A 15129-nucleotide genomic window follows, 5' to 3' on the forward strand; every position below is an offset into this window, starting at 1 on the left:
ACAGCCAGGTTAAGTCATTTGATGAAATGTACATAAATGGGAAAGGAGGGATTAGGACTGAGGCAGTGTGACCACAAGTTTTCACTTTTTTTTTTTAAACACAAGGATAATGTCATTAGAATAAGACCTGGAGCTTGTAATCACCGAAATCTACTTGCACATTGAGCTATCCACCGAAAGGGCTGTTACTCATAGCAAATGCAAACCAGAAAGTACATTTTTGTACAGGAAGGAGCTGGGGGCTACAGAGGGGTTGGAAGAGGCCACCTGGTGGTGATGGCAAAGGGGCGGAGGGGAAGCATGGTGCCTAGACTCTGCAATTATCTATGGCTAGCTACCTCTGCTCTCTCCTCCCATTTCTCTTCCTCACCCTTTTGGGATTCAAGATAAGCCCTGATCTACTGCATCTTCTGGTTTAACTACAGGAAAGGGCCTGGTGGCTTGCCTGGGAGAGGAGTCTGGCTGTGGAGAGAAAGGCACCAAGACCTGTCGGCCACCCATGGCAGCCTCAGAGTCCCATGTAGGAAGGGGACAGATGTTGATACCAAATATTTAAGTTAAGAACTGTTCATCATTCCCTCAAAGGGTGATCCTGATGGGATTCTGGTCCAAAGCCAGGGATATTAACTAGACTATAAGGAAAGTGGCCCCATAAGAACTAGATAACTTCCTGCCCATTCTCATTCTCTCTCTCTTTCCTGCCTCTCTCTGATATTTCTAAATACCTACCAGGGGCCAGACCCTGTGATTACTATAATTACAGCCGAATGATAGCTCCTGATAGTTTAAAGAATTATTGAAATCAATTCTATCTTTCATTTTCAGTTCAATTTTGAAATAAAATGTATATTATATTTTCTATCTTCACATTCTTAAAAGTCAAATGCCAGAAATAATTGAGTACTCTGTAGAGTGAATGACTGCTTTTCTCCCTGGGGCTCTCCTGGCTATTGGTGGAACAGTCTGCCCTCTTAACCCAGAGGGACACAGTGATCCTTTATCTGGGAAGTAAGATGCAGAGGTGTCCTTATTTTTCTGCTCATGGTCACTAGGGACCAAGCTGACTCCATTGAATTATGGTGGAAAGAGAGCCCTGGGTCTGCAGCAGGCAGGGTGGAACCAACATTTCTTATACTCACGTGTTTCCATAGGGAACAGTAACCCCAGCCACAGGGCCCGTGTCACAGCCCAGGAAGAGGAAGGAGACGTAGCAAGCCGTGGACACCAGGTTGACAAGCATGGCCATCCGAATAGCTCCCAGGGCGGATAGGCTGAGCTTCTTCACCAGGAGACCACCCAGGAAGATTCCCAGACAGGCGCACGGAATTGCAGTCATCCCTGCAAGGAACACAGAGTGGCGGGGACCATGATGAACTGGGAAGGACAGGCCAGTCCATACAGAGGATGAACAGCAGGTCCAAGGCTGAGCCCTGCAAATCACCTGTGACCAGACTGTTTTGTCGCTGCCTTGGTAGTATCCCAAATCTTTATGAAGGGGCCCATTTCTACCCAGAGAGCTCATGGAAAATAGAGGGAGATGGACATGGAAAACTCAGTTATCATGAATCTGAAAGTACGTGTCATGCCAAGTGGGCACCATCATGGGAATCACATGCTAGCTACTATGGGGACGACCAAGAGACAAGTCAGATAGATTGGGGAACACAGATGTGCATTTCAACACAATAAATACTAAGGAGCAGTGATGCTCTCTCTGTGTGTTGATGTGAAAAGTGGATTTAGGATGATTAGGAGATCTTCCTCTTCAAATCAGGTGATGAGGGAGGGCTGCATGAGAGTGCAGAGGCTTCGTGACCCAAAGGTCACAGAACTCATCAGTCTGCAGAGACAGTCTTTTAACCAGCTCTGCAACTCTTTAGAAAGTGGCATCAATCTGAAAGGGTAAAGTTTCTAAGCTGGAAATCTTGAATTGAAATGTAAAAGATTAGGTACTATTAAGTTCCTCTGTTACACCCAGATTCCTAAGATAGTTAAGACAACGCCCTACTGGCCATTCAGCCTAGGGCCCTGTGCAGCTTTGTCACAATGCCCGAACCAATCAGTTTGAATGTGTACCCAGTTTAGAAGTGACCAATCACCCCTGCCCAGCCTGTTCCCGCCAATGAATGGACTAATCATGTATCAGAGTTGTTGTTCAATTTTCCCGCGCCTCATGATGATTTGTTCTGATGTATGCAAAGCCCCCCACCCTCTCCAAAAAGTGTACTTAAGCTCTGCTTGACCTCTGCTCTGGGCTCCGGGCTGCTCTCCCTTCTTGAGTGAGCATGGAGTCCCAGCGCGCTGGAATGGATCCAATAAATCCCCCTTGCCATTGCATGAAGCTAGTCTCGTGGTCTCTTTCTCCGACGTTTCGCTGGACCCTTACAAATCAAATCAATATGTCTTGTAGCTCTTGGTGAGTAATTGGTGAATATTTTTTTTTCCTTTCCTCTCTCTTATACACAAAGTTATCTGCAAAGGCACAGGACCTAAGCCTGTTTTTTTCTGATTCTCAGGGACCCATGGAATTTTAGGAGGACCAAAGGATCCAGAGTTCCAATCTCCTGTTTGGTTCTGCTCTATTCTGATTCATTTCATCTACAGTTCAGCTTTAAATTACTATGTGTCATTTATCCACCGCGTAGATTATGCACGGCCAATTTTCCAGTTCAAGCTGCCTCCTCCTTGCCAATCAACAGACCTCTAGGTCAATCGACTACATCAACCAGCTGGTATGTGCTAAGGGAATGCAAATTAATTTTAATATTAGGGTAAGAAAATATAATCAGAGAGGCTTAGCTCGGCAAGAAAATAGCACAAGCCATACTTAAAACAAACACATATCTCTCCGTCATCTGCTGCTTTTGACATCTCAGTGCTTGGTGTCCCTCCCTTAATATAGAAATGATCTTCCTGAGGTGGTCTGGTGTGCCTCTATCCCAGTCCCAATCACGCCCACTCTCCCTCCATTCTCTCCCTGGAAAGAGCTGAAGAGCTCAGGTCTCCCAGTCTTTGTACTTGCATTTCCCCCTCCTTGGACACTCTTGTCTGTGTCTTTCCTCAGCTGGACCTGTCCTCTTCAGAACAGCTTGCTTAGATCACCTTCTCTAGACTGGACCCTGCTCCTGACCATGGGATACTTTATTCCCACCCAATTCTATTTACAGTTTTTATCCTTCTCCCTGCTGTCTAAAGTTGTTTCATATATTTTTGGTTTTCTTATTTCTTCTTATCTTTGGGGCTGGGGTTGTAGCTCAGCGGTAGAGCACTCACCTGGCACATGCGAGGCCCTGGGTTCAATCCTCAGCACCACATAAAACTAAGTAAATAAAGTAAAGGTCCAACTACACCTAAAGAATAAATATTTTTAAAAAAGAATTAGATCTTTTTGGAGGTCTAGAACATTTTTCGTTCTTCCCAGTACCACCTGGATCTCCAGTGCCTTAACACAGTGCCCCACAAGGATGGACACTCAAGTACCATTGTCAGAATGTGTGAGTTAGTAAGAAGCTTGGATCTGTGTGAGGAGCATCAGTGACAATGTGCCCACGCCCAGAGAGTGGCCTAGGTTTTGTCTCATTTCTCTAGCAGAGACCATGGGGGTGTCACCTGGTGATGATGGTAACCATGGCAACCTGCTTCTAGCACCTTTTCTTCAAGCCATCATCAGCCTCCCCTCTCCCTCCCTGATGCGTGCGCATGCCTTTAACACTCCAGGCAGCTAGCAGAACTTCCCCACCAAAACTCCATCCTCATTACGTTAACTTATGCAGATTAAGCCCTTTTTATCTTCACTCATAAATCAATGCCATCAGTCCCTCAATCATACATGCTTCTCTTCTCTGAACTCTGCCCCTCCTTGAGGATGACTTTGTGGGTGGCCCAGAGCCCTGCCTTGAATATGCTGGGATAAATGCATGGGCCCCATCTTCCAGGTTTGCGGGAGCCGCCTATAGAACATTTCCCTAAATGAGCCTCCCTAAGTGCCTCCTGCCAGCTCCTCCTGCAGCTGGCTCTCCTGGTAATGCCAGGGCTGGAGTGATGCCAGGGGCAGGGTACAGGGAGAGGGCCTGTGTGCTGGCTGCCTGATTGCTGGGTGCAGGAGAAGTGCCCCTGCAAAAAAATGCTCTAACCGGTAGAATCACTGGGAGACAAACAGGCGCAAGGAGGTGAAATTGTTTTTTTGACCTTCTGCCCTGAAGTCTATCGATTCGTTTGTCGATAGAAAACTTAGGCATCTGTTCTAAAAGAGGATACATTCCCAAAGTCGAAGCAACTGTGCAATGTAATCAAAACACAAGGAATAGCAGCAAAGAAATCAGTAGATAGGAGATAAACTCTTCGGGTGCTGGAGGGCTAAACCTGAGAGATCTTGGAGATAATAAAGGAGGTATAACTTCAATTATAAAGAGGTATATTTTACCTTCTCTCTGTCAGGCAGGTATTAAAAGGGTGACTGCATTTTGCTAAAATTAAAGTGGAAGCAAAACTTAGGAAACAGTGCGTGGTAGAGTTATCAGTAAAAATGAAGAAAAATAAGGTTGTGTTCCTTTAGCAGATTCCTGGCAGATGAGGGTGATCCAGCCACATCACTGTGGTCTATTTTATTTTTTTAATCCAGACATATTATGTCCTGTGGATTGCACAAAGCTTATCAGCAGCCTGATGAACTTCTGTACCTGAGACCCTCTATAACCACCCCTCAGATCAAACTGAGGATATTTCTAGCAGCCTTTCCTAGTTAGTTTCCTGCAAGGGTCACCATTATTTTGGCTTCTCTCAACTTAATTAACTATTCCTCTTTTTAATTCCTATAAATATGTTCTCCTTTTGTGTCTGACGTCTTTCAACTCCGAGTTTCATCTCCATGGATGCCTATATCAAACGTCTTTCTCTCGCGTGCTGTGTAGCAGTCCACTGGATGAACAGTCTATAATTTATTTACCCATTCTGCTGTTGACAGACATTTGGGCTGTTTCCAGTTCAGAGTTATTATGCATAAAGCTGCTCGAACATTGTTCTGTATGCATATATAAATGAGTGGACCTAAACACTCATTCCTGCTGGACTGAAGCCCAGGAACAAAACCGATGGATCACTGTGCAGGCATATGTTTAGCTTTAATAGGTATCGCCAGAAAGATTTCCAAAGTGGCAGTGCCACCTTGCACTCACACCTGCAGGACAAGAGAATTCCAGTTGCTCTGCATCCTCACCAACACTTGGCACCATCAGTCTGCTGGGTGTGTCAAATCATCTCCTTATGGTTCTAATATGCATTTCCCTTATAACTCACGATGGTTAGCACCTTTGCATGTTTATGGCAATTTCAGGAAGTGACAGGAGATTTTAAGGGAGAAGATGAGAGGACTTTACCTTTCCTTTCCTCTTAACAGATGTTGACTCCTACTTAATAGAGACAATAAAAGCCATGGGGCTACAGTCCCCTCCAATGCTTGGCTATACTGATACATTCTCAGTAACCTCAGTCACATGTCCTTCTTCTGTCCTTGCAGGGGAATACAAGGGCTCTTGTCAAGGGATGTCTACCCAGTTTCCTTTTCTCTTCTGCAAGAGCCCTGCTGCAGTTTCTCCTGTCCTAGCCACACCCACTCTGCTCTCTACTCCAATACCCTGAATCCCCTCTCCTAGGCTGCTCTCCACCCTACAGGATGGGCTCCACCTTTGTCACATCATGGACACAGCTCTGCCACAGGCTATGAGATGTCCTTATTGTTAAAGCCCACCCACAGAGACATTTATTTGGGCTCCATCTTGCTTCTTTACTGAAATCATTTCTCCCTCAACTCCCATGATCCACAAGAAATCCCTCTGGATTTCTTTTGGATGCTGTCCCTTAAACTTCTCTACAGATTCTTCAGGTTGGGGTTTCACCATTTCTTTCGCAGTTCTCCATGTTTCCCCTATATAAATCCAACTCTCATGTCCTCAACTGCCATCCACACTAAATTTTACTATGTAATACATACTATTGTATTGCTATAATTCTCTGTTACTAAACCAGATCCCTTTCTTGAGCCCCCAACCAAATATAGAACCTCCACTTAGACATACCTCGATGTCTCATACCCAGCGTCTCCAAGACCAAATATGTAATGCTCCCCACAGATCTGATTCTCCCCTGCTGTTTCCAGTCTTCACAAATGATGCCAAGGACTGTCCACATCACAAACGCATGGTTGACTCTTCCCTCACCCTCATCTTCTGTGTCTCTGTTCCATCCAATACTAATTGACATCTAAGCTAATCAATTCAACTACTGTAGCTTCCTGGTCATTTGAAGTAGGAAAGAATAAATTTCCACAAAATGAAAATCAAGCTAAGACATGCTGTGGGATCATATTTCTCACCCTGCATAAGTAATACTGCATCTTACAAAGGCAAGTTGGTTTTCTTAGTAAGCCAACTCCAAACAACTTGGAGTCAATGCCTGGAGTTTGCCCTGAAAGGATGATAAAGCTATGTCTGATCTTGGGAAGAAGTGCTATGATCTGTTAGTTATGTCTGCCATGGGTCTGGCATGGGTACAGGCATGCCTTCTAAGCTCTCTTTTTGTTAACTGAGGGTTTCATGCTGCCAAGAATATTCTTGTTCTCTATGAAAACCTGCTAACCTTTCAAGATTCATCTTTCTTCCTTCATCAGATCTTCCTCATATTTTCCTAGTTCATACCAATCTATCTGCTTCTTGGCCTCCTATGTACATTTATATTTTTGTCCTTCATTATTAGGTATCTTAGTAATTGCATCTGGAAGGTAAATATTATACTGAAAACGAACCTGGAAGTTCCTTGTGTGCTGACACCACATGCATACTGGGCTGCTATAGGCCTAGCCCAGTGCTGGGCTCTTCATGGAGTCTCAGTAAATTCTTGGAGCAGTATGTATAGGACTGGAGGAGATGGGGCTGCGGGCACACTCACCAAGCAGCTGGTTGGCAGAAGAAGTGGTGAGGTTAAACTGCTGCTCCAGGTACTTCCCCAGGAAGGCAGCAAAATCAGCCACCACCGCGATCTCCATGCAGGCATCCAGGATGATGCAGGTGAACACAGGGTTAGAGAGCAGGTGCTTGGTGACGTTAGGGATCACTGCAGGGAGTGAGAGAAAGCAGAAGGTCAAGGTCACACATACAGAGCTCCCATCTTAGGACTTCCTGCTCCACAGGCTCCTTCTTGACCATCTCTATCATAGCATCAGGTGGTACCTGGTTGCTCAGGTCAAAACCTGTATCTTATAGGCCATCTATAATTGAGAAGACTCTCACTTCAAATCATACCCTGATATTCTGCCAATTAAATATCTTCTACCAAAGTAGCAGACTACACTATGCCTCTTCTTATAGTTCACTGTAAGAAATAAGGAAGAAACACTAAAATAGTTTTTAAGCAAACACAAGATATTTCTTCTACCTCCATCTGCAAAAGAGGAGTTTGTTTGTCCAAAGGGAAACTATAATGCACATATTTTAAATTATGTATATGTTAACACATTTATATCAACATGCCTATTTGAATATAGTAATACTATAAAGTATTACTATACTTTATACAAGTGTCAATGTATTTAATCTTAACAGCTGCAAAAAAGAAATGAAATCCTAGTTTTCTACAAAACAGAAGCCAAATCCAACACTTCTTTGATGCCTCCCCTAGTTAAAAGCTTCTATCACTTCTCACTTGGGGGTCCAAAAGAGCGATCTGACTATAGAGTCCTGGGTATCACTCTTGATATAATCACTACCTATGTGGTAGCTGGTGAGATCAGCTCAGATAATTTTCCTGCTCAAAACCCTGTGGTGGATGAAATCCATACTGTGTCCTGGCTAGTGTCTGCCCCACAGTGATCTGATCATGTCCCTATGCATGCCCTTCCCTCCCCCCATCCCAGCCCTCTGGCTCTTGCTATTGTTCTCACCTGCACCCAGGTTCTCCCCACTCAAGTCCATGTGCTTGGGGCTCATCTACTACAATACTCTGACCCCAAACTGTTGCTGCATATGCACCCTCTTCCTCTGGCATCATTTCCTATCATCCAGTCTAACTTGGAAGACCCCTCTGCCTATTTCCTAGTGCTCAGGGCTCCTAGGAGAGCGGGAGGTGGGTGAAAGTTGTTCATCTCTTTACCACCATAGGGAGCCAGTAGCGCTGAGGACATGTCTTTCAATCTTATTTATTGTACCCTATTTACCTTAAAGTATGTGGTTGTTAAGCCACAAAGGTTCTCTTTTACATTGGTGATTTTAAGAATGAGAGGTTTTTTTTTTTTTTTAAGTTCTTTGAAAACAAGCACATCTCTTGGACGTTTCCAGCAATTAGAGTCCTTGGCACATGGTCTGCAGCTAGTTTTCCTCATATACAGAGTAATGATATATCCTGGCAGCATACAAGAGGGCTCTGAGTTAGTAGGACAACACTGTCACTTCAACATTTACGCCTTTATCTTCATATGGGATGCTGTCCCTCTGTATCTGCAGGAGCTAAGGACAGAATTCCCCTCAGATATCAAAATCTGTGCATGCTCAAGTCCCTTATATAAAATGGCATAGTATTTGCATATAACTCAGGCACATTCTCCCCTATACTTTAAGTCATCTTGATCACTCATGCTATTATTTCAACATAAATGCTATGTAAACAGTTGTTGTACTATATTGTGTAGGGAATAATGATCAGAAAAGAAGCCTCTATATGTTCAGTACAGATGCAACTTTTTAGTGAATGTTTTCAACCTGCAGTAGGTTGGATCTGTGGATGCAGAACCCATACACACAGAAGGCCGACTCTAAGTACAAAACAGTTAAATGAATTATGGTTGATGTGTCAAATGTTATGGCTCAAGGTGATTCCAGGTTAAAACAAGTAAATGGATTTAAAGCTATTTAAAGACAAAGCTCATGTCAACAATGATAACAAACAGCCTTAGGTAAATAATAATAAGTAATGGTATAAGTGGTACATAGGTAAGACAAATGTTATAAAGGTGCTGTGCCAGTGACTGAAGTCAGGGGACTCTGTTCTGCTAGAATAGAACAACAACAGTAGGGGATATGTGACACGTAGTGTACACGGGGAAGATCAGACACAGTCTCAGCTGAGGCAGGTACTGTACTAAGACTTGGCAAATTCAACCAGTGCCTGTGGCCTAGGAAATAAACAGGTGGGCAGAGAGCCCAACGCTGCATTCCAAGGTGATGGATTAGGCCGCTGTCCTAAAGAAGAGAGCTAATTACAAAGGCTCAATCACATCTCCTAGGAGATGAAACCTCTAAATGGCCCAACTAATTAGAATAAAATAATAATAGGAGACACATAAGTTTTTAATAATGTTAACAGACAAGCTTAATAAATCAAAATGACAGAACAATGGGTCAGGAACTGGCAGATACACAAAACTGGAAATGTATCATCCCTACGAAAGATACCAAGGTTCCAAAATGAAAATCTCTATAAAAGGTGGGGATTTAAGGATCCTTTGACACAAGAAAAGGGATTTAGTTATGAAAGTGGGTGGAGCCAGATGATTGGAAGCTCAGAATTGCCTTGGGCTGAGCAGTTGATTCTATGTTCCAAATGAGAAGCCACCACAGCTGGTGGCCTTGGCTCATCTGTAGTGGTTTCTTTGTTTCTTACAAAATTACTGAAGACTTAGGAAGGCAATCTCAAATAAATGCACATATGAAAATAAAAACTTTTAAAAGGGCATGAATAAGAACGTAGATGGGAAGTAAACATCTTTAAACCCTTAGTATGCATTCTCCTAGATCCTGCTTCCTTTCAAGTGTGGTCTTTATGTCTCTGCTTTGACTGTTCTTTATAGGGTTTTAAATATGAATGATAATCTGACTTTTTAGAAATACCATTTCAAAGGAATGCCTAGAAGTGTTTACCTTTAAAATCTATGTTTAAATGTTAGGAAACTTTCCTTTGTTAAGTCCATATTATTTTTAAGTAGTGTACCAATATTTAGAGAAAACTTGACTGCGTGGTGTTTAAAAATGTGATTTAACAAATATAGACAATGAATACACTGGGCCCAGGCAGAGGACAATGAGGTCTTCATGTGGAAGTGACCCTTGGATGCCAAGACTCTGCCCTTGGGTGAAGGCCAACTTGCTATATGTGTGTGGCACATCGTGACAGGGCCTGGGTGGTCATGTCATGGCACGTCACACACTATAGAGAGAGCAGCACAGAACACATCAGGTGATGGGGGCACTGCCTTGGAATGAAGGAGTCTGATGGCTCTGGTTGTTGATATGCTTTGGCAGATAATAACAGTGTTACTTAAGCCCTGTGTCCTTTTGGAATCAAGACATCTAGACTCTGAAAACATTGCCAATGACGAATGGGCAAGTTGGGGACATTCCAGGAAGATGATCTTTCACCATGCTTTTATTGTAGGCTTCATTTCCTTTGTCAGGGAGCAGTCCCTTCAGAGTCGGGAACTCCAGAAGAGTAAAGCGCCACAGCCATGCTCCATTACAAATTAAACCCCTGCAGGGCTGGCTGATACTACCGGGATCCTCTAATTGGAGACTCTTATTCTCTGGCTCAGAAATGACTGATGATCTGAGTTTTGATCTCTCTTTAGGCCCCAGTATCACCTTGTCCTTGATCAGAGTTGTCATGATTTGTTTGGGGATGGGAAGGGCCCTTGCTCAACAAAGGCAACTCCAGTTAATGGAACGTTTTTTATACTTCAGCAAGCATTTTAATTATTCCAGAGATAATTCCTCGTCCGTGGGAGGAACTTCTTGTCAAGACAGGAGTCTGCCTGCTTTTGTCTTAATATCGAATGACTAATTTCTCTTTGAATTAGATGTGAAAAATCATTAAGTTCCAGAAGCCTTGGACTGAAGGCCCGGAGAAGCATCAGTGGGCCTTATTTGCATGAAGAACTTTTTATTTTTTTAAACCAAGCTCATGGGCTTCTGGAAATGGCAGCTTCTTTTTGGGTCCCACTATTTTCCTCTCAGGTTCCTCCTCCGTCTCTGGCTGTATTGTGATGACTTGATGCACTCTCACAAGATGATTCCTCGTCAAAGGTTCAGCCTACCTTTCAAAACCCCAGTTTGAGGAAGGGCTCTCATTGACCTTGATCCTAGGGTAACCCAGAGTTTCAAGATTTTTTCATTCAAATAGATTGTTAAGCCTGTCACATAAGCCTTTCCAAGGAAGCGGTGGCTAATGAGCTGATCCAACAAGCCAACTGGTGAGCCAAGGCCACACCAGGCCACTTTACACCTGCAGCCTCCCCCAGCCGTTTTCTTCCCACCTACTGAGTCATCCTGGGAAGGTGGCAGCTGGGGGTGAATTACACAGTCCCACCAACCAGGGAAAGCTTTTCAGCTCTCCTCTAGAGCCCCTTGCTATCACCAGCAGGATGGAACAAAATTGGGAATAGCAGTAGGGGAGTTGTCTCTAGGGAAAACAGGATTTCTACTGAAAGCTTTCAGAAGACATTCCTGCAGGGTTGTCACTTCATGTAGTGTGGGTCTGTTAGGAGGGAGAATGGCAGATTCAAAGACATCATGAAAGTAATGTTGGGATGCCAAATAGCATCCTAACTGCTTGCCTATCGGCTCATCAACACACAACCTACTTCTCCCAACAAACCTGTGATTTGAGGACCCTTGAAACACCCCACTTACAGATGAGAAAACTGAAGCAGGGCACAGTCCCACAGTGAGAGAAGAAGCACAGCAAAACTCAGACTCAAACCCTGGTACCACTGCTCAGTACATGCTCACAGTGAGGGTGTTGTTCCAGGAGGTGCTGCCCTTGATTTGAAGATTAAATGTGCAGGCTACTCCTGGCAATCAAAGATGCAGCTTAATTCTTAGAAATAATAATAATGTAAAAAAATTCCCACTTGGGTTCAGGAAAATGTTTCCTATCTGATCTGAGGCTTAGTCCAAGTAAGAGAACTAGGAAAAACACAAGAGGGAAGGAGAAATAAAAGCAAGCAAGCAACGGAGACCTGAAGGAACAGCTGTATAGTGTACCGACGAAGCTGGCAGAAAACAAGGTTTGAGAATCCAGGCTAAGGAGCCAGGTAATGGGAATTTGAATTCTGCCTTCAAGATTTAGTAGGTCTGTGATTGGAGCACATCATTCCATCCCATGGATGGCTGGAAAGATTAAATGAGACCTGAGCAGAGACAACATGTGTCCCCAGATCTCAGGCACACAGGTAAGAGCTCAATGAGAATCCAAATTACCATCAATAAAAGTAATCTGTGGCCAAATTAGAGAGTGATCCCTTGGGCTCCTCGCTGTTTGTGTGGTGTGCCTTGGAGCCATGAAGAAACCAGGCTTGCTGGGGGGGAATGCATCTGTGTGAATGAGGGGAGCCCAGGGCTTCCCAAAGAGATGCCCTTCCTCCAGAGGACCAAGCAACAGGCCAGAGGAAGAGGGAAATGTCATCATCCTCTGCCCTTCCCTGGAGTTAGAGATAGCTCAGACAGTGGTCCCTGGGGAGACTAAGTGCAGATTCCACTCGGTCTATTCGTTTTTGATCTCTCCTGAACTCAGCCCTGACTTTCCCCTTTAGTACCATCGCTGCCAATGCATCATTGTTAAGGGGAGCTGAAGCCAGTGTATGCAACTTCTCTGGAATTGTAACAATGACAGCTGCTGCTTGCTGGGCTAGTGTTGGGTGGGCACTGTGCTACGGCTTTTCTATCATCACAACTGCAGGGAGTCTTATCATTTCATTTCAGACAGAGGAATCCATGCTTCCTTAAGAGGCTGTGAACTCCACCTTGACCAAGAATACCATGCTGAGCACTGAAGCAGGATGAATTCCAATTCATGTCAGCCTGAACTCGAGCCCATGCCCTTAACCTTCATGGGGATTTGAATCAACAAAAAAATGTTTCTCTGCAAGCTGAGCTGCCACAAAGCGCTTTACAATGCATGGGACCCAAGAAAACAGAGGGGGAGGAAGCTGGGGTGAGGTAAATGAAAACCTCTAAATCATAAACAATGAGAACAACAAAAAGAAAAGAGGAAGGAAGAAATAATGAAGATGTGGAAAAATACTATGGCCGAGATAAAAAAAAAAATGAGCCCAAAGTAGAGTAAATCCTATGAAAAATGAAGCAAAATCATCTAGCATGAATGTTTATCAGCTTCTGAGTTGGTGCCCTGTATGCCCAGTGTGAGCTACCATCACTACACCAACACCTTGCCCAGGTCCTCCTGAGAACAGGGACAGAGAGGCTTCATCACTGGACGTGGGTGCCATGTCCCATAAGAGCAGATGCTGAATAAATGCAAGGTAGATTAAATAATCCAATAAATGAATGAATGAATGAATTACAGAGTCCTGAACAGGACTAGTCCAGTCTCTTAAAAACAACAACAACAACAACAAAAAAAAACCACATTAACAGAGACAAATGCATGATCAAACCATTAGGGAAATTCCACAGGTTCATGGTCCATGGCAGAAGTGGGAACAATTAGCTCATAAAGTCATGGTAAATGATTTTTTTTTTGCCTGTGGGGCCAGAAATCTAAAGTGTGCTTCTCTTCCTCATTCCCATGGTGATTCCTGAGGTGCCTAAATCATTCCCTTGGGTAAGGGTGGGGGAAATTCCAGGTAGAAGAAGAGGCCTGCAGTGTCTGGAACTGTTCTGGGGAAGCAAGTGACTACCACACACTGGCCCCAGCCTTGGACCCACTGGAGCCCCATCATTGTGACCCAGTCTGTCCCCTAATCTCTGCATAGGCTGTCAAGGAAGCCTCTGGGAACCCTCTCATTGCAGGCTTGCAAGAAATAACTACTAGGTATTCACTAATCCTTAGTAGGCAGCAGGCAGAGGGGGAGGCTTCCTTTGTACAGAAACTGTTGTGGTTTGTGTGAACAAATGAGGAAGGAACCACAGCACTGTAAACAAGCATTTAGAATGGAAGCCAAGTGTCCGCTGGGTGTGGATTGGCCAGGACAACCCAGAGCCCATCAATTCCATTGATTCTGTTATGATCACCAACTCTATAATCCCACCTGGGAGGCCCAAGAGAAAAAGAGTCAACACAGCCAAACCCATGAGCATCAGGAACAGAGCATCTACCTCTGTGGATGATTGGCTTCCTGCAAGCTGCAACTCCAAATTGGTGTCACCCAGCCCCTTCCCTTCCTCTGGAGAGGGAAGTAGGATGCACAGGTTCACCACAGGATGCAGAGATAAAGAAAGGAGCCTGGGAAGCAGCCGCATCTTATTCAGACCCAAATATTGTATCTTCCCATGGCAGAGGTGGCAGACAGAGAATGACTAAGGGAATAAAGAGTCTTTTGTAAGCAAACAGCCACTTTCCCTACTTCACACCAGCCTCTCAGAACCTTCTCCAGGGGAAAACGGTGCCCCACCTCAGAGGCACAGCGCTGACTGCACCTAGCCCTCGTGAAAATGGAAACTCTAATGATGTGGGAGTTCACTCCTGGAAAGAGAAACGGTAACATCCGGAAAAGAGACAGTGAGGCGAAGCACCTGAATTGTGGCAAATGCCCTCCTGGAAGCCCAGGGTCCCTGATGTTACTTCCTAAAGCTCTGGGTACAGCAGACCTTCTCAGAGCGCTCAACGTGCCAATGTCACCATCCATCTCCAAGAGGGCCCCAGAGCCCATAGAGTGTCCCAGCTTATTTGTGGAAGGGTTCCTCCACCATTCCAACTTATATACAACTGCTGGGGGAACAGCTCTGACCTGTCGGTCCCCAGTGGGGACCTCTCACAGGACCCCCATTGCTTCTGGCATTCATTTTCAGCTGGGATTTCACTAAAGAGTTCTCTGGGTGGGTTTCAGACATCCAGCTGCTTGGGCCTCTGGCAGGACCAGCATTCCTGGAGTGAGCATGAAAACCCACGGGGCATTGCAAGACATTCTACAGGTGTTGCTGACTCCAACCCCTGGCTGGCAAACAATGGGTCCCGTGACAAAGTCCAGACTCCGTGGAAGGTCAACACCAAGGCTTTCAGTCATTCACTTACAATTTTATTAGGAACTGAGTAGCTTCAGATCCCAGGAACTTGGCTGTTTGCAGGAACTCCCCCAGCCTGCCTTCGACTATGACCTTTTCTAAATCCCCTTCTCCACACCAGACATGT

General features: G+C 44.6%; 1 protein-coding gene across 1 annotated transcript in view; it reads right to left on the reverse strand.

Moving 5' to 3' along the window:
* The window catches only part of LOC308635118 (solute carrier organic anion transporter family member 3A1-like), a 301014-nt gene that overhangs the window by 42780 nt on the left and 243105 nt on the right, over positions 1-15129 (reverse strand). Inside the window, 2 exon segments of the mRNA XM_081269364.1 lie at positions 1140-1338; positions 6943-7107. Of these exon segments, the coding sequence (XP_081125490.1) occupies positions 1140-1338; positions 6943-7107 (364 nt within the window).

Source organism: Spermophilus citellus, assembly GCF_964194105.1.
Source record: "Spermophilus citellus genome assembly, chromosome: 16".
Classification (NCBI taxonomy): Eukaryota; Metazoa; Chordata; class Mammalia; order Rodentia; family Sciuridae; genus Spermophilus; species Spermophilus citellus.